The sequence below is a fragment of the Natrix helvetica genome (assembly GCF_964273705.1).
Source record: "Natrix helvetica genome assembly, chromosome: 15".
NCBI classification, from domain to species: Eukaryota; Metazoa; Chordata; class Lepidosauria; order Squamata; family Natricidae; genus Natrix; species Natrix helvetica.
The window spans coordinates 86,895-113,095 of NC_138565.1; the positions used below are offsets into that span (position 1 = coordinate 86,895).

Below are 26,201 nucleotides of genomic sequence, written 5' to 3' on the forward strand. Positions count from 1 at the left end.
TTGCAATGCTGTTTCTGCACAAAACTTGCCTGAGAGACGTTTCTCACAGTACTGTAGCAGTCAAAAATGATCATATTCTTGGTGAAAATAAACACCAGGGGAATTTAAAGACCAGCTAGCACTGATAATATTAATTAATTGCTTAATAATATTACTTAATTTGGTAATGAAATGTCTGCAAGAAAAGAACCAAGATTAGAGAGGGCCAGGGTTCCCACGGTTTCAAGACCGTTGCATGTAAAGGCTCTGCTAATTTAAAAAGTCTGGCTCTTCCATTTTCTCCCTGTTTCCAACTCTAAATTGGAATATCAAACTTGGGAGGGGTCAGGGGTGATCTGATTTTCCGGTTCTGGAGATCTCTGTTCCATTAGTGAGTATCTCCTGACAGAACGTATTTGCTGATGTCTAGCTCCAAACATCTCCCTTGTGATTTAAACTCCCACAATGTCTTGTTCTGTCTTCTGAAACGATTCCAAACCATTGTCTTCTCCATCTTTTCATCATCTTAGATACTTGAAGGCCACTTCTGTGTTTCTTTACCAAATTCTGTCTACTCAAATGCCCTGAATGCTCCTAAGTTTATTCTTCCAGGCTCAGTCTATCTTGTTCGTAGTTGGGTTTCAGGCAAGGATGATGTAGAACATTGGTGACGGCCACCACTACGGACACAGTAGGACATCTTGAAGTGTTCCTCATAGGAGACTCCAGCTGTCATCAGCCACAGCCGGTCAACATGACGGGAGCTGGAGGGAAACCATGGGGATGTGTCTCACCATTGTCTCCTTCCTCAGAAAGGGGACGGCCCTTCAAAACACTACAAAACCCAACAATCGCCTTCTCCGTCTTCTACAGAGGAGTCAAAGTTCAGGAAGCAGAGGCTGACCTCATCCTGGAAATTTGGACATGGTTGGCATGGCCTGAGGGGCCTTCCCTTGCCCCTTAAAGCATGCTGGCTGGGGAATTCTGGGCGTTGATCGTCAAGCTGCCACATTGGAGGAATCCCAGTAGATATAAGGGTCAACCGCCTTCGTTCTTCTGGGTAGGAGGGATCCTCACTGCATCACTGTGAATAGTTTTTGATTTGGGGTTGTGGAGCTGTTGAGCAAGACAACCCCTCGGTACCAGTTCACACAGACAAGAGAAGAGAAACAAAGGCCAAAGAATTCAGAAGGAAGGTGGTGTTTACGGGAAAGGAAAGAGAAAAGGAATGACGGGACTGGCCGTAACCACTTCCCCAACCAACCTTCTGCCTGGATTTTGATTCAGCAATAAAAACTGTTTTGTTTTTTTTGTTTTTTTTGCAAAAGTACTATGAATTTATTATGTGGGTGTGTGGGGTTTTTTGTTGTTTTTTTAAGTCCCAGGAATGGGCACTTAAAAAGAAGTTTTGAAATAATAATGATGATGATAATAATAATAATAATAATAATAATAATAATAATAATAATAATAATAATAATAATAAAAAAAAAAGAGGTCAAGATGAAAAGAGGATTATTTCTGCTTTTAGGTAAATTAAATAAAAAAGGAATGTTTAAAAAGAGCAAAGAAATTAAACAGCATTTTTTTTAAAAAGAGGAACGGACTGATGTGATTTTATTTGTGTAAAAAAATAAGGTGTGTGTGTGGGGGGAGGGGAATCAAATACAGTTGTCCTCGAATTATGACCATGACCGAGCCAAAAATTTCTCCGGCTAAGGGAGACGTTTGTTAAGCAAGTTTTGCCTCATTTTATGACCTTTTTTGCCACAGTTGTTAAGCAAATCCCTGCAGTTGCAACCAGATCGTTAAGTGAACCTGGCTTCCCCATGGACGTTGCTTGTTGGAAGGTTACAATAGGGGATCACGTGACCCCAGGATGCTGCGACCGTCATAAATATGAGTCAGTTGCCAGGCATCTGAATTTTGATTCCGTGACCCTGGGGAAACTGCAGTGGTTGTAAGTGTGAACAACGGTCATAAATCCCTTTTTTCAGTGACGTTGTAACTTCAAACAGTCACTAAACGAACTGTCGTAAGTTGAAGACAACCTGTATCTGACGGGTATATCGTGGAGGAAAAGGATGGACGTGGAGAGCAGCTGGTCCCGTACACATTCGACTCAAGTCCCACCTGTGACAGGTAAGCATCATCTGATGTTCGAGGGGGACATCAGAAAAACAGATGTTCGGATCGGGTGTGGCTCGGTGAAGGCTTTCAGCCAGGGGTTGGCAGCCTTAAATGCTCAAAGAGCCACAAAAGTCCTAATCGGAAACCCCACCGTTCAATTCTGGAGCCAACCGGAAAACCAGCCCCTTGCCATAGACTCTCCTCTTTCCCCCCCCCCCAAAAAAAACCCCCAGAAGCTCCTTTCAAAATTGCAGTGCCGACTGGCGACAGGCAGTTTCAGCAGAGGGATGAAAGAGTCACACGGGGCTCCAAATTGCCCACCCCTGCTTTAAGCCAACACCTGTCTAGGTGGTACCTGGAGGAGCTCAGGGTGGAGGATATTTTGCAGGCTTAGAACCAGGATCTTCTCTGTCGCTCAAACCTGTTGGAGGTTGAGCCAACAATGCCGGGCATTTTGAGGGTCAGCAATCTTGGCTAGAGCCCAGATCTATTTCTGACCCCATGACGAAGGCCCACACAAGACGTTCGGCAGCCGGGCCCCTGTCGACAACTGCCAGATAAGCCCAGCTCCTCTGCGATGTTTTAAGACTTCAGAGAATGGAAGGATCGAAAAATAGGACAAAGGATCAAAATAGACGGATAGTTGACAAATGCTTGGGATGCTTTGTTGCTTCTTTATCATCCTGTTCTCCTTCCATCTTTGTGGGTTCAGCAGGAAGCCTTAAAGTCGAGATGCAATTCAATTTTGGCATCGAGTCCTGGCCTCACTTGCAGCTTTGTTGCCGTTCAGTTTATGTTGTGTCTGATTCTTTGTGAATCTTTCCAATGGGTTCTTATTTTAGGAAGAACCGACTTCAATCCGTGCCTCGGGAATGTTGTTGTTGTTGTTTGTGAAGTCGTGTCCAACCCATCCTGACCCCATGGACAATGTTCCTCCAGGCCTTCCTGTCCTCTCCCATCCTCTGGAGTCCACTGAAGCTCACGCTGGCTGCTTAGGTGACTCCATCCAGCCCCCTCCTTCTCTGTTGTCCCCTTCTTCTTCTTTCGCCCTCAATCCTTCCCAGCATGAGGCTCTTCTCCAGGGAGTCCTTCTTCCTTCTCATTAGGTGGCCAAAGTCTTTGAGTTTCCTCTTCAGGATCCAGCCTTCTGAAGAGCAGTCAGGGTGGATCTCCTCTAGGACTGACTGGTTGGATGGCCTTGCAGTCCAAAGGGACTCAATGCAGGAGTCTTCTTCTCCAGCAACAGAGTTCAAAGGCCTCCGTTCTTTGGCGCTCAGCCTTCCTTGTGGTCCAACCTTCACAGCCATCCGTTCCCACTGGGAAAACCGTAGCCTTGACTAGATGCACTTGTGTTGGCAGGGTCTCTGCTTTTTAGTAGGCTGTTTAGATTTGCAATAGCATATTGTTGTGCAGTCACTAGGTTGTGTCCCCATGGACCATAGCATGCCAGGTCCTCCTGTCTTCCGCCATCTCCTAGAGTTTGCCCAAATCCATGTCTGTTGTGTTGGTGACACCATCTAACTATCTCCTCCTCTGCCATCTCCTTCTCCTTTTGCCTTTCAGCTTTCCCAACATCAGGTTCTTCTCCAAGGAGTCCTCTCCTCTCCTTTGGTGGCCAAAGTATTTTAGCTTCAGGATGTTCTGACCGAGGCTTCTTCCCAAGTGCCTGGAGCAGACTCCTGGTCCCAACAAAAAAACCCATTTTACTTATTTCCTGTGAATTCTGCTCATTCACCTCCAGCAAAGTCTTTCAAGGGAGGATTTACATTCACAGACCTTCTCTGGCTTGGAGAGCTGCCAGGCTGATATCTGCAGAACTTGGCCAGGAGCCTCAGGAGAATCGCAAACCAATGAAGGGAACTAATTTTGTCTCCTGCAAACTCCACTCCCCTTTCGCTCCTCTTTTGTTTCCTCTGGGAGGGGCCATTCATCGTCCACCTGTGGCCTTACTCCCAAGTTGCCTCCTGTTCTTTCGCTGCTCCCTTCATCCGGCCACTCTGAAGGCAGCTGATAATTGGCATAGGGCTCTGGCCCCCTCTCTGCCTCCATCACAGAGCCGTCACCCGAGACTTCCCCAGACTCCAGGACTGGCCCAGGTACTTCCCCATCCTCCTCACTCTGTGACTCTGCTATCAGCTCTATTGGTGGGCCACAAAACAGGATTTGTCCTTCAAAAGAACAGTCAGGGTACACCTGAACTAGCAAAGCGACAAGAAGCTGTGCTTTGCGTGATGGTTTACTGCCCTAAACATCAGTAGAAGCAAAAGTCAAAATTGTATTTCGGTTGAAGCGCAACGATTCAACATTTTCCCAAGATCTCCAGCAACATCACCCTCAGGTTAGGAGGCCAACCGTGGAGAAAGCAGCTGCTGCCACCTTCTGTGTTGTTTTTTTTGTCTTGTTTCTAGGGACAGAAGCCATGCAAGTGGATCCCCAGTTGGAGTCATTTCCCATCAGGAGTAAAAAAGGGCAGATTCTACCCTAATCGATGTGAAGCAGGACTCACCTTTCTTACTCAACTCATAGATGGAAACAAATGCGTGATTCACTTAACAACCAGGCAAAACAAGCCTATAAAACAGGGCCCCGGCTCCCTTAACAACTACTTTGTTTTGTGACAGAAATTCCCATCCCGATTGTGGTGGTAAGTTGAGGATATCTGTATTTGGAACTACGTTTTTAGTCATTGTAGAGGACAGCTGGCCACAGAAGCCCTGCAAATTTTTTAAAAAATATGAATTTATTCTCTTCCGTTGGACAAAACCCATTTGATCTTGCATACCAGAGATACTAATAGGAGGGGCCAAGGGATCCATAGCAGAGATTAACTCTCCGCAGATAACTGGATGCCAGCCAGCTCAGCCAGGGAACCAGCTGCCAAACTGGAATGCCTCTTGCAGCTCCTGGATCGGGAGCGATTGGAGAAAGGAACGCAGGGTTCAGCCACACAGCCGCCTGTGTGGTTGTGTTAAAATACGCAGTCATACCTTTGTTATGTTGGTGTTCAGGTAGGAAAGGGGCAATGCTATGAGTTTATCGGAGAGGAGGAAGAAAGGAAGTTGTAAGGAGAGGAGGAAATTTAAGACTTCACAGCCAATATTCACAAAAAAGGGTGAACATTTGTAGCTGACGGTTCAACTCTGGAATCCTAGGCTTGGGGTTTCTTTGCAGACATTTCATGGCCCAGCTATGGAATGTCATCAGTGCTACAAGGGAGAGACTAACAGTTGTTAGCGGAGCTGGAGGCAGATTAGGACAGTGGGGAGGTTGGGGAGGAACCTGGGCCAGTCCTGGGGCCTGGGGAAGGCTCCGATGAGGGCTCTGTGTTGGAGGCAGAGAGGGGGCCAGGGCCGTCTGGCAAGTATCAACTGTCTTAAGAGTCAGACATCAGTGGGGCAGAAGAGCAGCTGGAGCCTGTTCCCAGTGGGCGCATGCGCAGAGTGGCCAGACGAAGGGAAGAGCTAAAGAACAGGGGTCGACTTGGGAGTTAAGCCCACAGGTGGACAATGAGTGGCCCCTCCCAGAGGAAATAAAAGAGGAGCGAAAGGGGAGTGGAGTTTGCAGGAGACAATTAGTTCACTTAATTGGTTCCTGACTCTCCGAGACTCCTTGCCCAGTTCTGCAGATATTGTCCTGGCAGCTCTCTAAGCCAGAGAAGGTCTGTGACCGTAAATCCTCCCTTGAAAGACTTTGCTGGAGATGAATGAGCAGAATTCACACTCAATTCATAAAAGGGTTTTTTGTCAGGACCAGGAATTTGATTCAGGCTCTTGGGAAGCCTCTGTCAAAAGACTAACCCCACTGTCCTCTAACACTCATGACGATGCCGAGTTTGGTTATGAGACGTCTGCCAGAAAATAATCAAGCTCAAAGGGCACTAAGAACCTCACTACCCCCTCTTCCTCCCCACGCAATTATTTTACTGTTGCAGCATAGTTTGTGTATCACAACTCGATGGCCTTAAAAGGGGGAGCGGTGGATAAATATTAAGAGAAAACCAGTCCGTGTCAGAAAAAAAGTGAATATTATTTTGTTTGGGGCCTCGATCTCAAGAGGGTCCCCGAAAACCAATTAGGGGGCTTAAGATGCTGAAGGTGAAGAACGACTGAAATAGGCCCCATGCAGAAGATTCTTAATAGATGCCATTAGGAAGATAAAAAGGCCAGCTGCCACAGCTGTCTTCCGTGATGAAACTCAAATGGAAAAAGAAAAAAGAAAAACTCCTGCAAGAGAAAGAGCTGCTTGAAGCATAGCAATGGAGGCAGGAAAAAAATCAGATAGGCCACCAAGGGGGCTTTGGCTCAGGTCTTGATTTTCATGTGGTCCTTGCGGGCCAGCTAATTTTAGGAAAAGGAATCCCTGCCATCGTTCTAGTCCTCATGGTTTTGGAAAACATAGAAATCTATCTTCTGGAAGCTGAGCACTTCCTTCCTTTTCCCATATTCTTCGCTCCGTTCCTTCCTTCCTTCTCCCGTAACTATCCTTCTTTCCTTCCTTTTCCTTCCTGATGCTGACTTTGCCTTTATTCATCATTCCCTAATAATATACAGTATCAACCGTCCTCAAAAGGAAGTTTGTGGCATTGTAAAATTAAACTCAAACCAAGATTTCCAAATGTGTTTTCCCATTTTGGGGCTAATTTCTGCTTCTTTCACCCCGCTTTGGGCTGCGATTCAGGCCCAGGAAGAGACACCAGGTGGTTGTCTCTGAGGACTAGGAGCATGGGCTTTCCAAGCAGAGGGGAGACCTGCGGGAGTGCAAGGGCAGGTGCGGGCCCCTGGAGGCTCAGAGGGCTGAGATGGTCAGCCAGTTCCAGGCCATGATGCAGTCCCACTGGAACGAGGCCCTCTGGCTCTTCACCACCAGCGGCTCTTCCCTCCAGCCTTCGCCCAAAGCCCCGCACCAGGAGGCCGAAGCAGACTCCAAGTGGGAAGTTCTCCCCCCCCCTCCGACTCCCACAAAAAGACCCCGGAGGGGGAAGACTCTCTGCAGCGTTCACTGTGGATGGGCAGAAGAATCCGGGGGATGGGGCAGAGCCAGCCGCCACCTCCACTACCGGTTTGCCTGATCTGGTAGAAACCCGCCTCTCTGCAGCAGATCCCCGATTAAGACCGAAACAGCTGCACCCACAAAACAGCTCTGTGGACTTTTGAGCTTCGCCAAGGCGGAATTCAAAGACCAGCAGACAAAATAGCTTTATTTAGCGAGGCCAAGCAACATTTCCATGAACAAAACGAAACAAAGGGAAAAAAAGAGACAATTCCACGAAGGTTTTTTTTTTTCTTCTTTTTTTCTTTTGTTTCCTATGTTTTGGTTCGGTATAAAAAGTTGGAAGAAGCGACGTTTAAAAAAAGGAAAGTCCCAGAACAGCAAAAGAGCCGTTGCTTGTTCAGCTTCTCCAGCTGCTGAATCCTGAATTGGATCTAAAACGGGGAAGAAACAATAGTAGTAGTAGTAGTAGTAGTAGTAGTAATACTAATAATGACAACAACAACAACGACCTGGCCATTGAAACTACACGGCTATGGATATGAAGCATGTAACAGTGATACCCATTGGTCATCGGGGCACTTGGCACCATGTCCAAGAATTTTGCAAAACACGTCAAGAAATTGCCGCTTCCTGCAACGGAACTGCAAAAAACTGCCCTACTCGGAGCATCGTACATTTTACGAAGGTACTTGGTTGATACCTAAGACCCACATCAACCATTAGCACCAGTCAATGGGATTTGTGATGCGTTTCTGAATCTTCGGTTGACTGAGTTTCATGTTTAATGAATAAAGTAAATCATCATCATCATCATCATGAGAAACGGAGAAGAAAGCCGGTTGGTTAAGACTGAACCCGCTCCGTTTCAGAGTACGGGTAGCCCTCGAGTTACAACCAGAAAAAGAGTCCAACATTCCCATTGCTAAGTGAAACATTTGCTAGGCAACTTTTGCTCCATTTTACTATCTTTCTGGCCACCGTTGTTAAGTGGAATCACTGCAGTTGTAACATGGTTGTTAAGTGAATCTGGTTTTCCTCATTGCTTATTGGTCACAAAACGGGATCACATGTTCCCTGGGGACACTGTGACCGTCATAAATGTGAGTCAGCTGTCAAGCATCTGAATTCTGATCGTCTGGCCGCAAGGGTGTTGCGACAGTCGTTAAGCGCGAAACGCGGAAGTGAGTCCCTTTTTTCAGTGCCGTTGCGACTTTGAACAGCCGTTAAACGAACGGTTATAAGTCAAGGCCACCTGATCTGGATTGGAGGCGTTCCTATTTGAATGGCTTTGAGTGGTCACCAAAGGAGTGGTCACCGCGAGTCGAGGACTATCTGTACCCCCTGCGGATGAAGAACCGAGGCCCCCCCTGGCGAAAGGAGGGGAAGCCTAGTCTCGGTTTACACGAAAGCACCCGAGAGGACAGGGAGAGCGGTGTGTGTGCAGTGGCCTCCCAATCAGGAAGCTGTGAGTTCAATCCTAGGTAGCGGCCAGTATTTCTCTCTCTCTGGGCACAAGGAGAAAATATCTGCTGCCCAGAAGATTGAAGGGAGTAGCAGTATGATTGGTAATACAACTAATTAAGAAATAAATAAAGCATAGTACATTGTTCACTGTAGAAAAAAAAGAAAGAAAGAAATGCTCTCTAGGTCAAGACGAAACTAGAGGATATACATTGTTTATAGTAAAATAGACCAATAGAGAATCACGAAACAATAATTTGGTGCAATATTTGAAGGGGAAAGTGAAGACAGTGTTTATGTACTATGAAAAAAATGGGTAAAAAAAAAAAAGGAAAATAACAGAAGGAAATAATTTGGCTGAAAGTGAAAAACAAGTTATGATGTAAAATGGATTATGTAAATGAGAGGACGTTGAAGGGAGGATCCGGTTAACACTTTGTTTCTATGTGTAAAGTTGTATCAAAATAAAAAACTTTGGAAAAAAAAAAGAGAAAACATCTGCTGAACAAAATTCCGCACTGGCAACAGGAAGGGCATCAGGCCAGGAAACACTCTGTTCCCTTCAGTTGCCCTGACTCCACCCCGATGCCAGGGATTTACGGGGTCATTAAAACAAACAAAAACAAAACTCCTGTCTGTGTGTGTGTGTGTGTTTGTGTGTGAGAGAGAGAGAGAGAGAGAGAGAGAGGAAGGGGGGTGGGGGGTGGGGGGAGAATCGTCTGCCAGATCCTCAGCTTTTCAATTAATGCTCTTAGAAGGGAGACAGAAGAGACACCCCCCCCCCCAACGAAGAAGAAGGCACCCTCACTGATTAAAACCAAAAACCCGCAAGTGGGATTAAGCGCTTTTTAATATCTCCCAAGCCCCAGAAGAAAGAAAGCTTTCGGGCATGGAAAGCGGCCGCTACAAAGACAGGCAGAAGGGACAGGGATCTGGACTTACGCATTTGACGCTCCAAAGCCAAATCCTACACGGATGGGGGGAAAGAAGGACAAAAAGGAAAAGGATTAATGGGGAAGTTACAAAAAGAAGAAACCATACACTTTGCAAAAAGACAGGAGTTTCAAAACACTTTTCTTTCCGAATAAGAAATAAGGTAAGTCCTTCAGTTTGATAACCTTCATTATTTTTAGAAGAAACTCAAGGCGGTGAACCTACATAATACTCTTAACCCCTCCTATTAATAATAATAATACTTTATTTACAGTCACAGACCAAAACACGGACAGTACAAAAGAGACACAGCAGCCAGTCACCAAAAGCCCAACTAAGGGGGGTTACAGCTCTCTCCTCTGATGGTCACAGCTCTCAAGAAAAACCTGGAAACCTGAGAGGCAATGCACAAACAAATCACAGCCATCAGGACCAGAAGGGACGATTTCAGGAAGAGACAGTAACCTAGGGCTATACATAGGGCAAAATAGAAGGACATGCTCCGCTGTCTCAACCTGGGCTCTGTCACAAGGGCACAGCCGCTCATTAATCGGGAGCTTCTTGTAACAACCATCCAGAAGTGCTGAAGGCAAGACATTGAAGCGAGCTAGGGAAAAAGCTCTTCTGTACTTGGGAATGGTTAGGGTATAAAAATAGGAATCCACCCTCAGTCCATAGTTATTAACCTGGTTGAGAGTCAGGGGGGAGCAAGTTTTATTGGCTCTGGCTCGTAGGTATTGTAAATCAATGTCCACGAGCCGTTGGACTATCCTAAATTGGGCATCCTTGAGGTCGTAGTTTCCCAAGGCATCCTCCGTGAAACCTAGCAGATGAAGTTTCTTCAGCAGCTCTTTCTCCCAGCGAGAAATATGGGAGTCCGTGAACACCAGGGAGAGGTAGCTGCCAGGTTATTGTCCTCACAACAACCCCCTTGTGAGGTGGGTAGGGCTGAAAGAGAAGGACCTGATTGATGCCCAAGGCTGCACTAGAACTCACTTCCCATGGGGACTGGCCCAAAGTCACCCAGCCAACTTTCTACGCCTAAGAGGCACTAGAACTCACTGGCTCCTGGATTCTCTGTCAGCACCGTTGACGTTAATCCAATGCCTCATCTTGCAAATTCTTTCCTTCTTTCTCCCTTTCTTATTTTCCTTCCTTCTGTTTCTTATTTCCTTCCTTCCCTCCCTCCCCCCTCCTGAACCCCATCTCTCCTCCTACCTCCTCCGGTGGGCCCAAAGCCAGAGAAGCCGCTGCTCTGGGTGCCAAAACCCGTCGTCTGCTGAGAGAGGGAGCCGAAGGTTGGGGTGTTCTGACTCGCAAGAGTGCCGAAGGAGACGGTGCTTGCCGTGTTGCCGAAGCTGAGGGGAGGGGAGGGGAGTGGGGGAAGAGAGAAGGAGAGGAGAGTGGGGTGAGGAAGGCCTGGGGGAACGGAGGTCCCTGGGCTGCTGAGCAATCCCTTCTTGGCCACCCAACAAAGTAGGCCTCCCTCCCTTCCCTTCCATTTCCCCCTCCACTACTTTTCCTCCTTTCTTCATATTTTCCCTTCCTTCCTTCCTTCTTCCCTCCCTCTTTTAACGTACTTACCTCCTTTCTTCCCACTTCTTCTTAGCTGTTTCTCTCCCTTCCTCCTCTTTTCCTTCCTTCCTTTCCTACCTCTAACTGCCCCTTTCCTTACCCTCTCCTTGCTTCCTTGCTTCCTTCATTTTTCACTTCCCTTCTAGTTCCTTTCCTCCTATCTTTCCCTTCCGATCTCTTCCTTCCTCCCTCTTTTACCTCCTTCCCTCCTTTCCTATCTCTTCCTACCTGCCTTTTTCCTTTCTTCCCCCCCTCTCTCTTTTCTTTCTTTTTTCTTTTCTCTTCTCTTCTTTTTTTTCTTTTCTTTTCTTGTTTCTTTCTTTCTTTCTTTCTTTCTTTTCTTCCTTCCCTCCTTTTCTTCCCCTCTTACTTACTTCCTTTTCTTCCTAGCTTCCTTTCTATTTTTCCTCCCTCTCTCTTCCTTTCCTCTACCCTCTTTATTTCCTTCCTCCCCTCTTTCTTTCCTGTCCACCTCCCTTCATCCCTTTCCCCAATTCCCCTTTTCCTTCCCTCCATCCCGAAGGGCAAGGCAGGGAGCCGGATGATACAGGCATGCAAGGATGGGCAGGAAATCATGAGGTCTAGAAACACAGGAGGGGGGCCTTTTGGCCAGCTTACCCGAATCCGCCTGTGTTGGCTGCGGCGGTCCCTTCACCGAACACTTTGCCTCCCGCCGAGCCCAGAGGACTTGCAAAGGCCGGGGCTGAACCGAATGCCGGCACCCCTCCGAACCCCGGGGAACCCCCAAAAGTGGGAGGGCTGCCGAACACTGGAGCAGCTCCGAAGCCACCTGAGCAAAACAGAGGCAAAAAGAGAGAGAGAGAGAGAGAGAGGACAGATGTCATATAGACAGACACACATTGACCAACAGCACCACCCATCGAAGTCAACCGTAAACAAGGTTACAACTGCACTGAAGCTCAGCCTGGGGGAACCTTCTTGCCACCAGGGCCCCCTCCCCACCTTCCCAGCAAAGCATCTTTTGAAACCCCAAAATCGAAAGACGATCCCTAAAACTGGGCTGCCAGCAGGATTCCCGACCTCTCAACGTACGTTTTTTTCCCGGCCGGAGCGTGGGAAATTCTAACCACCCAGGGACAAGAGAAGAGAGGGCCTGAGCAGGGTTGGAGGGGTGGGGAAGAGTCCTGCAGTGCCCATCTTCTATTCCGGAGCCTCAGACAGTACTATCCCCACCACCACCACCACCACCACGTGGGGCGGGACCTCCAGCCTCCGAGGGCCAGGCACTTACTGCTGAAGGAAGGCCGGCATAATTCAACAGTCATGGTCTGGACCAGGAATCCTTTGGACATGGATTTGAGGAAGAGGGCAGGAAGGGGGAGGGGGGGGGGTGCCGGCAGCCGAGGAGAGGGGCGGTAGGGTGGCTGCGGAAGCCGTGGAGGCCTGCAGCTGGCAGCCCGAAGGAGGGAGAGAGAGAGAGAGAGAGAGAGAGAGAGAAACCTCTCGCCCATGAGCAGTTGCTAAGGCAGCAGTGCTCATTGCGCCAGGGGAAACCCCCACCCACCCACAGGCAAGCATTTCAGCCAGGAGGCGGCTGGAGGAAGCCTGTAGTAGGGGATGAGGCTCCTGACCTGGGAAAACAACCCTTAAAAAAAGGTGGGGAGGGGAGGGGAGGGGGAAAACCTGTCTGGAGCATCAGTGCTGCCGGGGACAAAAATCAATCAATCTTAATGTTGCCGTTCAGCCTCTTCTGTCGAAAGGGGCAGCCTTGAAGCTGGGAGGAGGAGGAGGAGGAGGAGGAGGGGTGGGGGTTTCTGGGGGTCTCGCAGAGCCTGGCTTTGTGTTTCTACAGGGCCCAGAAGAGGGAAGGGCTGTGTGATTTTTTCTCTCCTTTGATCTTTTCCCTCCCTTATTTAATAATAATAATAATAATAATAATTTAAATTTATTAGCCGCTCCCTTTCCGAAAAGGACTCGGGGCGGCGTACAATGGAGTAAAAAACATATAACATTTCTTCTCTCTCTCTCTCTTTCCCCTTCCTTCCTTTCTTCCTTCCCTACTTACATCCTTTTCTTTTCCCTCCTCTCTCCTTCCCTTCCTTCTCTCGACACCTTCTCTCACCCTCCCACCCTTTCCTTCCATCTCCCCTTCTCTTCGTATAGCATATTAACTCCTTCCTTCCTTATAGCTCCCTCTTCTTTCATTCCCTTCCTCCCTCCCTCCCTCTCCTTTTTTCTCTATAGCTCCCTCCTCCCTTATTTCCCTCCCTCCTTTCTTCATTCCTATCTCCTTCTTCCCTCCCTCCCTCCCTTCTCTCTCATCTTCCTTCCCCCCCTCCCTTTCCTTCTTCCTTCCCTCCCTCCCTCTCTCCTCTCATCTTGCTTCCTTCCTTAAAAAGTGACCCTGGGCAGCTTAAAAGTAGAATAATTAAAACCATATCCCAATAGGTGTGTGTTTGTGTGTGTGTGGGGGGGGGAAGCCCCAACATCCACAAAATTAAAAGCATAAAGGAGTAAACAAAGAGCCCACCCACCCCTCCAAGGCAGCCTCTTTCAGCCGCTGTGCAGGCTCCCTGGGGTGGATGGGAGGGAGAAGCAGGTGGAAAACTAACAAGAGAGAGAGAGAGAGGTGGGGGTGGGGGTGGGGCACATGTAACCTCTCTTACATCCACCCATCCCATCCGTTTCCCAGGGCCTGTCCGGTGGGAGTCCTCAGCCGAAGGGACCACCCTCTCCCGCCCGGTCCAAAGGGATGGACACGTGTCCCTGGCTAGCGACCGTCCCTCCGGCCACCTGCTTCTTAAAGGAGCGGATCCCACCCGTCAATCCTGCAGGGCTTTCAGATTTCATTCGGGAGGATGGCTGCTGGGAGGAAGGAAGAAAAACCTCCGTCCGCCTGCCCCGTACCAGCAGCCCTCGACTTATGATCACAATGGAGCCCCCCACATTGCGGTTGCTAAGCGAGACGGCGGACTTTTACTCTATTTCAACACCGTTCCTGCCGCACATTGTTAAGTGGATCGCTGCATTTCTCACACGGTTGTTAAGCGGGACTGGCTTCCCCATTGACTTTACTCGTTGGAAGGTCGCAAAAGGCTGCCATCGTCATAAATAGGAGTCAGCTGCCTAGACTCTGAATTTTGACTGCGTGACTGTGACAAATGCCATGGTTGTTAAGGGTGAAAAATGGTCATAGGTTGCTTTGTTTTCAGTGCCACTAACTTTGACAGGTCACTAAATGAATTATTGTAAGTCAAGGGCTGCCTCTACCAAGACCTGCCTCCGTTTTTATTGTAAAATCCTTTTTTTTTTTCCTGTTAGAAAAAGCTGTCCTGAGGGGAAAAAATTAAGGAATTGCCCAGAATTACATTTGAAATCAGTGTTCTCTTCCGAGCGTTTACATATTTTTTTTAAAATTTTTAACCCAAACCACAGGCCGGTTCCAGGGCTAACAAGACCATTTATCTTCTCCCTTTGGGCTACGGGTGCTTTTAATACCCCTGGGTGAAATTTCAATCTAAGCCAATGTCACAAGATATCCCCCTGGCTGTAAACACAACCATCTGGGAAAAAGTAACAAAAAACAAAGGAAGGAGAAAGAGAGAAGGGAGGTGAGATTTTTTTTTTTTTAAAAAGCACCCCGGTTGAATTATTGAAAGGAATCTTGGTGGATTTTTGTCAAGCAGCTCTCAGATTCTGTGGAATTTCCTGGGTATTGTAAATTACAGGAAAAGGTTCCCCTCGCACAGATGTGCTAGTCGGTCCCGACTCTAGGTAGCGAGGGTGCTCCTCTCTGTTTCAAAGGCCGAAGAGCCAGCGCTGTCCGAAGACGTCTCCCTGGTCATGTGGCCGGCATGACTCAACGCCGAAGGTGCACGGAGCGCTGTTCACCAAAGCCTAACCCTAACCCTAACCCCTATTTTTGTACTTGCATTTTTACATGCTTTCGAACTGCTAGGTTGGCAGAAGCTTCGACAAGTCACGGGAACTCACTTGTGGTGCTAGGGATTCGAACTGCCGACATTTCTGATCAACAAGCTCAGCATCTTAGCCATTGAGGCACCACATCCCCTTAAAATTACAGCTAGTGCTTGACTTTCAACCATTCATTGAGGCCACCAAGGCACTGAAAGAAAGTGACTTTGGATTGTTTTTCACACTTAATGACCATTGTGGCACCCCCGCGGTCACGTGATCAAAATCCAGGCGCTTGGGCAACCAACTCGTATTTGTGACAGTCGCAGTGTCCCCGGTGTGTGTGTTTGTGTCGCGTGAAGGAGTGACCTTCTGACAAGCAACGGAGGAAAACAGATTCACTTCATAGCCGGGCAACGGCTCTGCAGCGATCTTCTTCACGATGATGGCATGTTAAAGGGGCGTTAAAAACAGGGCAAAACTCACGCGAGAACTTTAGCCATGGAAATCCCGGGCTCCGTGGCAGTCATAAGCCGAGGAACTAGCTGTAAATGTGACCACTGATTCCCCCCAACCTGCAAATTAGGCAGCGTGTCACGCCTGCAGCCATTTTTTTTTCCTTTTGGGTCTCTGGCCTGCCACACTTTCTCTTTATTCCACTAGGCATTTTCTATGGTGGGAAAATGGGGGAGGGGGGGATTGTACGGAGTGAGATGCTACGTAGCCATAACAAAATTCTTTCTGGAAAGCCAAGGTCATCCTTTGCCTTTGAACCTCTGCACCTGGCCGGAACTGGATGGGTGGAAGCTGCCAGCATGGCACTGGGAGATTGGACCACGGGATGGACTCGTGGGTGTGGGGGGTCAAGATCTTGAACTTTCAACTGGGGGGGGGGGGGGGCGACGACCGGGAAGTCTTCAGATTTGGGTTTCGCCCAGATGTGCCAACATGGCTCTCTTAATCACTGGGACCTTTGAGGAATCCTTTGCCTTGGACTCCGGTTTCCTTTCGGATGCTATTTGGAAGCTTGACCCAGGGGCTATTTGGGAAGGTGGTGCTAATCTAGTAGTAGATCGTTCGTAATAGATCATGATCTAAATCCTTCAATTTAAGGTGGGCCCTTGTGGGAATTTAGTACCTGTTTTGGTGGGGCTGGAGAATCCAAAGCCTTGGGATGCCACACTCCCTCCACCGGAGCTAAAGGTGCCCATCGGCTTCTGTTCATCAAAGGAAGCGGTGCCAAATCCAAAACTTTTGGCCCCGCTGTTTCCAAAAAGAGTCGATGTGTCTGCGATGGGGAAGGGAGTGAAAAATTTAAAAAATGGCTCTTCCTTTCCTGCCAGGATAAAAACTACAAGGCGGTCCTTGACTTACGACAGTTCGTTTAGTGACTGTTCGAAGTTATGATGGCGGGGGGGGGGGAAGGATCGCCACCATCTTTCGCACACGATTTAGGTAAAGGTTCCCCTCGCACGTATGTGCTATTCATCGTTCCCAACTTTAGGGGGCGATGGTGCTCATCTCCCTTTCAAAGCCCAAGAGCTGGCGCTGTCCGAAGGCGTCTCCGTGGTCATGTGGCCGGCATGACTCAATGGCAAAGGCGCACGGAACGCTGTTCCCTTCTCGCCAAAGGTGGCTCCTATTTTTATACTTGCATTTTTTTACCTGCTTTCAAACTGCTGGGTTGGCAGAAGCTGGGAGGCCACTCCGTTACGTGGTGCTAGGGATTCGAACCGCCGACCTGCCCAGCCTTTCTGATCCACAAGCTCGGCATGTTAGCCACTGAGCCACCACGTCCTTACACACAATTTAGGTTTATATTAAAAGGTCTTTTGCGTTGCCTGGGCGTGCGTCGCTGGTCAGCTGCAGAAATTTGCTCCATGGAGGAAGCACAGTGTAAAAGTACAGCAGCCCTTGACTTACCACCACAACAGAGGCCCAAATTTGTGCCGCTGTGCGAGGCAGGTGCTAAGTGAGCTGTGTCCTGCTCTACGAACTCTCTCGCCGCAAATTGCTAAGTGGATCACTGCCGTTGTTAGCTCAGTAATGCGGTTGTTAAGTGAAGCGGGCTTCCCCTGTTGACATGGCCTATCAGATCGTCGCAAAAGGTGATCACGTGACCTCAGGGAGACTGCAACTGTCGTAAATATGAGTTGGTGGCCAGGTGTCTGAATTTTCACCACGTGACCCTGGGCAGGATGCAATAGTGGTGAAAAACGGCCGTAAGCCACCGTTACCAGTGCTGTTGCAACCTTGAATCAGTCAATAAATGGATGGTCGTAAGTCCAGGACTACCTGTGCAATTTCGTTGGATACATGATGTACAATGACAATAAATGCTATGCAAGTGTGCCCTGTAGATCTGCAGCCTGCAAAGAGACTGATGTCCAACTGGATGGCCGTAGTGGCTGAACCCCCAATTCTACTTACTTGGATTGGCTGATGAGCCAAAACCGCTCGTGGTGCAGCCAAAAGGGTTCTTGTTGGCCGCTTCGTGACTCGGTTTCCCCCCCAGGCCGCTGAAAAAGCCCCCCGGTCTCCCACCGCCGCCGGCTCCAAAGAGACCCCCGCCGGAAGAGGACGGCTGTGAAAGACCAAACGAAGGAGGTTAGGCCGGCCCTGTCCGATTCAAACAAAGCCTTAGAATAGAATAACAGAGTCAGAAGAGACCTTTGGAGGTCTTCTAGTCCAACCCCCTGTTCAGGCAGGAAGCCCTACACCACTTCAGACAAATGGCTGTCCAACATCTTCTTATAAGCTTCCAGGGTTGTAGCCTTGCTAAATATTCTATCACAGAATAGTCGTAACAGGATAATAGAATTGGAAGGGACCACGGAGGTCTTCTAGCCCAGCCCCTGCTCAGGCAGGAGACCCTTCTACACCGTGACAGACAAAGGCATGTCCCAACTTTTGTAATCTCAAAAGAACGAAGGGCAGGCTATTCAGACATTCGATCAAAATGAAACAGGAGACAGATATATTGGCGTGTGTTCAAAATCCGACAGCAACAACAGAGAAACAGCATTCATGGAGTTTTGGGGCCCACTGGGAGGAAATCTTGAACGCCCCCAAAAGGGGATATAAAACTTGGCGGAGTGTCTCCAGAACTGGGATTTTAATCGGTGGATTCCACATTGTTCAGATTGGCGGCGTTAGCCACAGAGTATATGGACTTTAACTCTTTTTTAAAAAAAAAAATGAACGTGGGCATCACGCTGTCCATCTGACCTTGCCACAGGCTGTGGGAGGTCCACGTTTTCAGAAAAGCAGCCACTACGTGTTTTCGATCTGCCACCCGCCAAAGGCGGTTCCTATTTTTCTACTTGCATTTTTTACGTGCTTTCCAACTGCTAGTTTGGCAGAAGCTGGGACAAGTCACGGGAGCTCACTCCGGGACGTGGCGCTAGGGATTCAAACCGCCGACCTTTCTGATCGGCAAGCTCAGCGCCTTAGCCACCGCGTCTGTATAAAGCGGTACTAACACTTGGGGTGATCTTGGTGGTACCCTTCTGTTAATGCAGCCTATTGGCTTTTTTGCCTGCAGCAGCACCCGGCTGGCTCGTGTTTAAATGGTTGTTGATTACCATTGTAAACAACTCTATAGGAATTTTTCTTTTGATCAGACCAAGTGGGAAGGTTCGGCCCTAGGAAGGAAGACAGGTGGTTTGGAAGAATTACCTGGCCGAAGAGGCTCCCACTGGTGTTGGTGGCTTGGCCGAACACGGTACTTGGGCTACTGGAACCAAACGCTGAAAGAAAATAAACAAGGCAGGAGGAAGTTAAACAGCTTGTGAAAACCAAATGCTGGCATTTTGACCCACACAAGTAATCCCTGACTTACAACAACTCATTCAGTGACCATTCAAAGAGGCAAAAGGTGAAGGGGTGACCGCACGGACACTGCAACGGTTGCTCAATGTGAGGACTGGTTGTAAATTAATGTTTTTCAGCATGTTTTCCATATTAAAATATACGATATGTGGCCCACCAATACATCAGCCCACGTTCTGCATAATATGGGCAGTAAAGACTGTGGTTAATTGATGAATGCCTTATATGACATGAGGTCTGAGTTGAGCATAGAAGGGAAGGGGGAAAAGAAGGGAAGGGGGAAGGGAAGGGGAAGGAGAGGAGGAAGGAGGTAGGGAAGGAAAAGGGAAGGAGAAGGTGGAAGAGAAGAGGAAGAGAAGGGAGGGCGTAAGGGAAGGAGGAAGAGAAGAGGAGGAAGAAGGGAAGATGGAAAGAGGAACAGAAAGGGAAAAAGAAGGGAAGGTGGGAGGGAAAGAAAGGAGGGACAGTATTGGAAGAGGAAGGGAAGAACGAAGGGAAGGGAAAGAGGAGAAAAAAAAGGGGGGGAAGGAGAGGTAGGGAGGTAAAGAAGGAAAATGGAAGGAGGAATGAAAGGAAGAAAGAGAAAAGACGATTTCTTCCTGATTTTCAATGCCCGCCTCATTCGCTTAGCTGCACTGATCCGCTTTTACAGCCATGGCGCGAACACACACACACACATACGATTGCAAAGTTCAGGCTCCGGGCGGCCTTCTCCCCTTAAGCAAAGCCAGACATCCACCCCCCCCTCCAAAACAAAACCACCACCACCACCACCAGCCCAATTTCAAATGCACAGGATTGCACCATGTTTGCTTCCACATGAAAAGCTGCCTAAGCTGGGATTCCAGGCAGGAAACGGGTCGGGCGAGGTCAGGATAAAAAAAAAACAAAAAACAACGCTGAATATTTGTAAAATCCGTCCTCTTGTGTTTTTTAATCTCCTCTCCGCTCTTGGGAGAAGCGCATTCATTCCCGGCTGCCATCCAGGGAGGGTTGGATCTCTCCGGGGTGACCATGGAAATTTTTTTTTTTAGCCGTCCTACAGGCTGTCCTCGACTTACGACAGTTGATACAGTGACTGTTCAAAGTTGCAAGGGCAGGGCAGGGAAGAAAGAGGGGTGTGTGTGACCATCGAGGTCGCCAATGTCACCTCGACAAATTTGGACAACAGTCTCCGATTTATGTCGGTTGCACAACACGGGGGGTGGGGGTGGGGGGGTGGGGGTGGGTTTGTGTGTGTGTCATGCTCTTGGGACCTTACCTGAAGCTTGACAAAAGCTGAAGCCGGCCGAAGACGTCGGGGTGGTGGTCGTCATGGAAGCCGGACTGGCAAAGATGGCTCCGCTCTGTCCGAAGCTGGAACTCTGCCCGAACACGGGAGCGCTGCTTGCAACGAAAAGTCCGCCGGCGGTCGAAGGCTGCCCGAAGGAGAAAGAGCTGGCCGTGCTGGTGCTGGACGCTGCCCCGAAGACGCTGCCGCTGCTGGATGCTGGAGGGGCGGAAGAAGCTGCTTGCCCGAACGCCGGGGTGGCTCCAAAGCCGGCCTGGTTGAACGTGAAGCCACTGGACGGGTTGGTCGACTGGCCAAAAACAGGGGCCTGACCAAAGCCCGACTGGCCGAAGCCCGAGGTGGCCGTGGTCCCGAAAACCGAGGTGTTGAACCCAGTGGCCACGGCCGAGGAAGACGGAGAGGTGGCGGCTGGAGTTTGACCGAAGGGAGTAGGGACCGGGGGGGTTGCTGCGGAGACCTGACCGAAGACGGGGGGAGCAGTAGGGTTGGTTAAGGCCGCGGTGGTGGGCTGGCTGAAAGCCAAGCCAGGGGAAGGTGAGGAAGAGGAAGACGCAGGCAGTCCGGAGGGTTGTGCGAAACCAGACGAGGTTGGGACTGCCTCGGTAAGGGCAGAGGTGGTGTTTGTTGTGGCTGGCACAGATGTCGCGGTGGTCGGAGGGGAGGTTGTGGCTTCCGGGAGTGGTGAACCGATGGCCGGTGGAGTCGAGGGTATTGCGGTCTGCCCTTCTGCAGGACCCTCAGGAAGAAGGAGCCCCTCAGGCCCCTTGGGCTCGCTAGGTGCCGAGGCCGGAGTCAGCTCTTGGCTGGGTGCCGCTTCCGGAGGAGCTGTCGCCTGCCCTCCTCCTTCTGCCTCTGCAGGGGCGGCGGCTAAATGGGGCACTTCTGCCGGAAGATGCTCAGGGACCAGGACAGACACCTGGGGCTCAACCTGTGCCGTGGGCAGCATGGCCCCTTCAGGCGACGGTGGCTTCTCAGCGGGGGCCGTTCTGGCCTCTTCTTCTCCTTTACTCGCAAGGGCAGCCGGCGTGGACGCAGCGCTCAAGAGGCCCCCGAACGAGAGGCTCGGGGCGGACGGCGGAAGGACAGAGGCAGAAGAGGCTTGTGTGGCGCTGGTAGGAGGGCCCCCAAAGGCAAATGGAGCCTTGGCGGCACTGCCCAATGGAGCTGCGAGGCCGAAGATGCCGGGAGGACCAGGATTGACCAAATGGACATTGCCGAAGATTCCACCGGTCGCTGGACCAGCCGTTGTCGTGGCCAAGGCAGTGGAGATGGCCTCTGTGGGCTTGCTCGCTGACGGAGTGTTTCCGGCCGAGAATCCAGGCGGCTGCGGCGCGGCAGCTGTGCCGACAGAGGGACCCTTAGCCGGAGCGGCCTTGGCATTCTCGTCAGCTTGGCCGACCCTCAGACCAGAGAAGCTGCCCAATGTTTCTCCGGCCGCCGAGTTCTGGATCGCTGGGTCACCTGCTTTGAGGGGAAGGATCTCCAGCTTGGGGGCGTTTGCAAAGGGAGGGGAAGCATCAGCCGCTTGTCCATTGCTGCTAAGGCCAGCGGGGTCTCCGGGGCTGGCTCTCCCGAAGGCAGAAAGAGTGGGGGTCCCAAGAGTGGGGGTCCCAAAAGTGAACGGGGTCTCCGGGACGGAGGCAAATTTCATTCCTCCTCCAAGGGAAAAGGCTTCGGGCTGGTTCGGCTCCTTTGCTGGGGTGGCTGTAGCTGCCAAAAGAAGAACAAAATGAATGAGTTGGAAGGGACCTTGGAGGTCCTCTACTCTGACCCCCTATACTCAAGCAAAAGACCTTACACCCCAAAACTTACCTTCCAAAACAGAAGAGGCCGGCGTCACAGCAGAAGCAGTCACCGCAGTGAAGTTAAACCCAGCCCTAAGTTTGAAAATAAAACAAACCAACATCACATTTGTAAGAATTGCCTTATAAATGGCAAGAAAGTTTACCGGTTGCTTCTTCTATGCAGTAATGTATGTTTTTTTCCCCAACGTTGTCTGATTTTGGGGCTACCCCTTAGTTCTCTCTCCTACGGACAACAGAGGATTCAGTCAAATTCTGGGGATTAAAATCATTATCAGTGTTCTGACTGAGGCTTCCTGAGAGACTGAAGCAAACTCCTGGTCCCGACAAAAAAACCCTTTCTTTATTGACTGTGATTTCTGCTCATTCACCTACAGCAAAGTCTTTCCAGGGAGGATTTGCGGTCACAGACTTTTATCTGGCTTGGAGACCTACCAGGCCGAAATCTGCAGAACTGGGCAAGGAGAGTCACCAACCAATGAAGCGAACGAATTGTCTCCTGCAAACTCCACTCCCCTTTCGCTCCTCTTTTATTCCCCATGGGAAATCACTGCCTCACTGATGTCTGACTCCGAAGGCAGCTGATAACAGCCAGACGGCCCTGGCCCACTCTCTGCCTCCGACACAGAGCCCTCACCAGAGCCTTCCCTAGGCTCCAGGACTGGCCCAGGTTCCTCCCCAACCCTCCTCACTGGCCGAACGTGTTGCCAGCTCCACTGGACACTGGCAGGCCACAACAATGTCATACCTTAACTCTTATCTTGCTCACAGTGTCACTAAAAGAGCAGCTGGGCTCTTCTCTTTGGGGGCCAAATGTCCTGCCAAAAGCTGAAACCTACCTCTCCTGGATCACTCCTTGGTGCTACATCTGCTATAACGCCACCCCTTTAAAGCGCCACCCCGCCGTTTGAAAAGAGAGGAGGGGGATGGGATTTTGGATAGTACTTACCCCGATGGGGCAAAGGTAAAGTCTTTGTTGAACTGGGAAGCAGCGGCTGAGATGGATGTCGTGGTGATAGGTGTGACAGTCTTTGGGACGCCTGCATCATGAAAAAGAATCACAAAAGTTAGCAGATAATCAAAGCTTAAAAAATAAAATCCTGCTTCCCGCCCTGACATTCCCAGCAGACACTGAGCTACCATATTTCTCTTTAGCATCCCACCTTCTTCCTTCCAAGGAACAAATGTTGATAGTTTTGCAAGCTGTGATTTCCCCCCAAAGAGGCACCAATGTTCTGACTGAGGCTTCCTGAGAGCATGAAGCAAACTCCTGGTCTCAACAAAAACCCCTTTTATTAATGGACTGTGAATTCTGCTCATTCACCTCCAGCAAAGTCTTTCAAGGGAGGATTTACAGTCACAGACCTTCTCTGGCTTGGAGAGCTGCCAGGCCCATATCTGCAATACTTGGCAAGGAGCCTCAGGAGAATCATGAACCAATTAAGGGAACTAATTTTGTCTCCTGCAAACTCCACTCCCCTTTCGCTCCTCTTTTGTTTCCTCTGGGAGAGGCCATTCACCGTCCACCCGTGGCCTTACTCCCACTCTGTGCATGCGCACACTGGGAACAGGCTCCAGCTGTTCCTCTGCCTCACAGATGTCTGACTCTGAAGGCAGCTGATAACTGGCATACGGCCCTGGCCCCCTCTCTGCCTCCGACACAGAGCCCTCACCAGAGCCTTCCCCAGACTCCAGGACTGGCCCAGGTTCCTCCCCAACCACCACACCGTCCGAATCTGCCACCAGCTGTCCTGGAGGGCCACAACGTCTAACCCTTGGGAACAGGGAGCTGAAAAGCAGCAACATTTCAGTTCTCCAAACTGATCAACATAGTGTGATCCCATTTTCTTCGACCTTCCTGCGTCAATGAGCTCATCGGGCCCCAAGCTTTGCCACTCCTGGTGTGGCTGTCTCTGGAGCACCTGCACATTTTGCTGAGTGTGCCACAATGCTCAGGGAGGAGGGCTTAGCTCACCCTTGGCAGGAAAGCTGACTGTTCTGCTCAACGCAACCTAAGTACGTAATTGTATTTGCCAGTTTGCAGACTTCTCACACCCTCAGCCTGTTCTGAGCTGCGACAAAAGCTAACTCCTCTAAGTCGCTTCACTGGAACAGCTTGTCTCCGGAAGCCATGTGGGAGCTCCATCATTTGAGATTTTTAAGATGAGGATGGAGCGTTCCAGTTTGGGCACTCAGTGTCGAATAGGTTCACCGTCACTGGTATAGAGCCACCTGCCTGAGCAGGGGGTTGGACTAGAAGACCTCCAAGGTCCCTTTCAACTCTTTTTTTCTCCCCAATTAAGCATAAAAAAAATTCAATGTCTGCATAAACAGTTTGTTGTTTGGGTACAGTTAATTTTGAGAAATAATAACAACAATAACAACATTACTAACGATGACATCATCATCATCATCATCATCATCATCATAGTATTTGCTTATCCATGTTAGTGAACCTTCCTTATACAATTCATCAATCTCTTGTGCTTTTCAATGTTTAACTTCTGTTTCTGCTAGTTAGCCATGGAAGGTCCCTTCCAACTCTTGTATTCTGAGGCTTATTTGCCTGTTTTTATGGGCAGCTGTGTATCCTGCCTCTCCTCAGCTGTAAGTGGACAGACCTTCTTCTACGGAGTTCAAACGCTCTACCCAGAAAATGAGTTTTAAGGGGCCTTTGTGCTTCCAAATGGCTGCAGAAATGCCGTCACGCTCTCAGAAATTCAGCTCCCGGTTTCGGCATTTGTAATATGGGATTATGCTTAATCCCCCCAAATGGTGTGTAATTGAAAATGTGGGATAATGCCCCACATCTGGCCAGCCCACCCACCCCCTCTTTAGCTTTCTGGAAGGCTAGGAAGATTTGTCCTTTACCCAGTCAAATGAGGGGTCAAATGAGGAGAGATACTGCGGAGGACTGTTGGGGTATTCTTAGGTGGACGATAGAGGTGCTGAATTTTTAATTTCGGTTTTTTTCAATTTCATTGTGGTTATGCTGAAACCTTCTGTTGCTTCTCCATTTAGCATATTTTTTGCCATCTGGCTAGAATATATTGCTGTGATCGTTCCAATAAATTTCTCTCTGAAGTCCATTACTGCTAATTGATTTATAAGAAAATACCAATTCAGGTTATCGAATGCCTTTTGTGTGTCAATAAATATCAATGCTTCTTGTTTTTTCTGATGTATCTCATTGTATTCTAATATGTTCATTATTGTTTGTATATTGTTTTCTAATGTGTCTGTTGGGTAGAAATACATTTTGGTCTGGGTGTATGATTTCCTTTAGTATATTTTTTTTAATTCTTTCCGCCATTATTGTCATAAATATTTTATAATCGGCATTTAGTAATGAGATTGGTCTATAATTTTGGATCTTTGGTTTTCAGTGTTGTCTTTGGAGATTAATGTTATTAGTGCCTCCCGGCTGGACCTTTGAAATACATGGACAGAAAGTGGTATTTGACTTACGACTATTTGTTATGCGGCACCATTTGTTACAACGGCACTGGGGGGAAAAAAAAGAGTCACGATCATTTATTTTTTTGACACTTAATGAGGGTTGGAGCGTCCCCCTGGTCAGTGGATCAAAATTTGGCAATTGACTCATAGTTACAACGGCTGCAGTGTCCTCTTTTGTGACCTCCTTGACAAGCCGGGCCAATGAAGGAAACCAGATTTGCTTAACGACGCTTGAAAATCTGGACTTTAATGGCTGAGATTTTTGTTCTTTTTTTTTTTAATTTCCAGGGAAGGGGTCCCCTCCTCTCCGGATGTTGCCCACTTCAGCAAGGCCAAAGATGCTGCCCAGTTGGCTTTTCCTTCTGTCAGGCTAAATGTAAACTGACCTGAATTCTTTTTCCCAGCCGAGGTCTGTGCGACGGACGCCACGGTCGCCGCTGCCGAGCTAGGCGGAGCCTGCATCTTTAGGGCGCTTGACGGGGTCACCTAAAATGTTAAGCAAAAAGGTGTTGGTTAGGAAACAGGCAGGGCACAAACTATCCAGAAAGCAGATGAGAAGTTTCCATTGAGGGAGGGGCCTTGGAAAAATGTACATCTATCTTATCTCCCCCTTTCCTTTCTCTTTCCCTTTTTTTTCCTTCCCATCCTATTTCTTTCTCTCGTGTTCCCTTTCCTTCCCATCCTTTCCTTCTTTCACCTGTTCTTCCCTTCCCCTTTCATCTGCCCTTTCCTTTCCTTTTTTCCCCTTCTCCTTTCATCTGCCCTTCCCTTCCCATCCTATTTCTTTCTCTTTCCTTTTCTTACCATCTCCTTCCTCCATTTCCTCCCTCCCTTCTCAGGTGTGGCACATTGGTTAGAATGCAGTATTGAAG

At 49.1% G+C, this 26,201-nt stretch overlaps 1 protein-coding gene across 1 annotated transcript in view; it reads right to left on the reverse strand.

The window, feature by feature from the left end:
• Positions 1 to 7,279: 7,279 nt before the first annotated feature.
• Positions 7,280 to 26,201, reverse strand: part of NUP214 (nucleoporin 214) — a 58,881-nt gene continuing 39,959 nt past the window's right edge. Inside the window, exons 33-37 of the mRNA XM_081967362.1 lie at positions 16,085 to 16,234; positions 11,689 to 11,860; positions 10,714 to 10,853; positions 9,505 to 9,529; positions 7,280 to 7,532 (exon numbers count right to left, since the gene is read on the reverse strand). Of these exons, the coding sequence (XP_081823488.1) occupies positions 7,499 to 7,532; positions 9,505 to 9,529; positions 10,714 to 10,853; positions 11,689 to 11,860; positions 16,085 to 16,234 (521 nt within the window). The 3' untranslated portion in view covers positions 7,280 to 7,498. The remainder of the gene's footprint in view (positions 7,533 to 9,504; positions 9,530 to 10,713; positions 10,854 to 11,688; positions 11,861 to 16,084; positions 16,235 to 26,201) is intronic.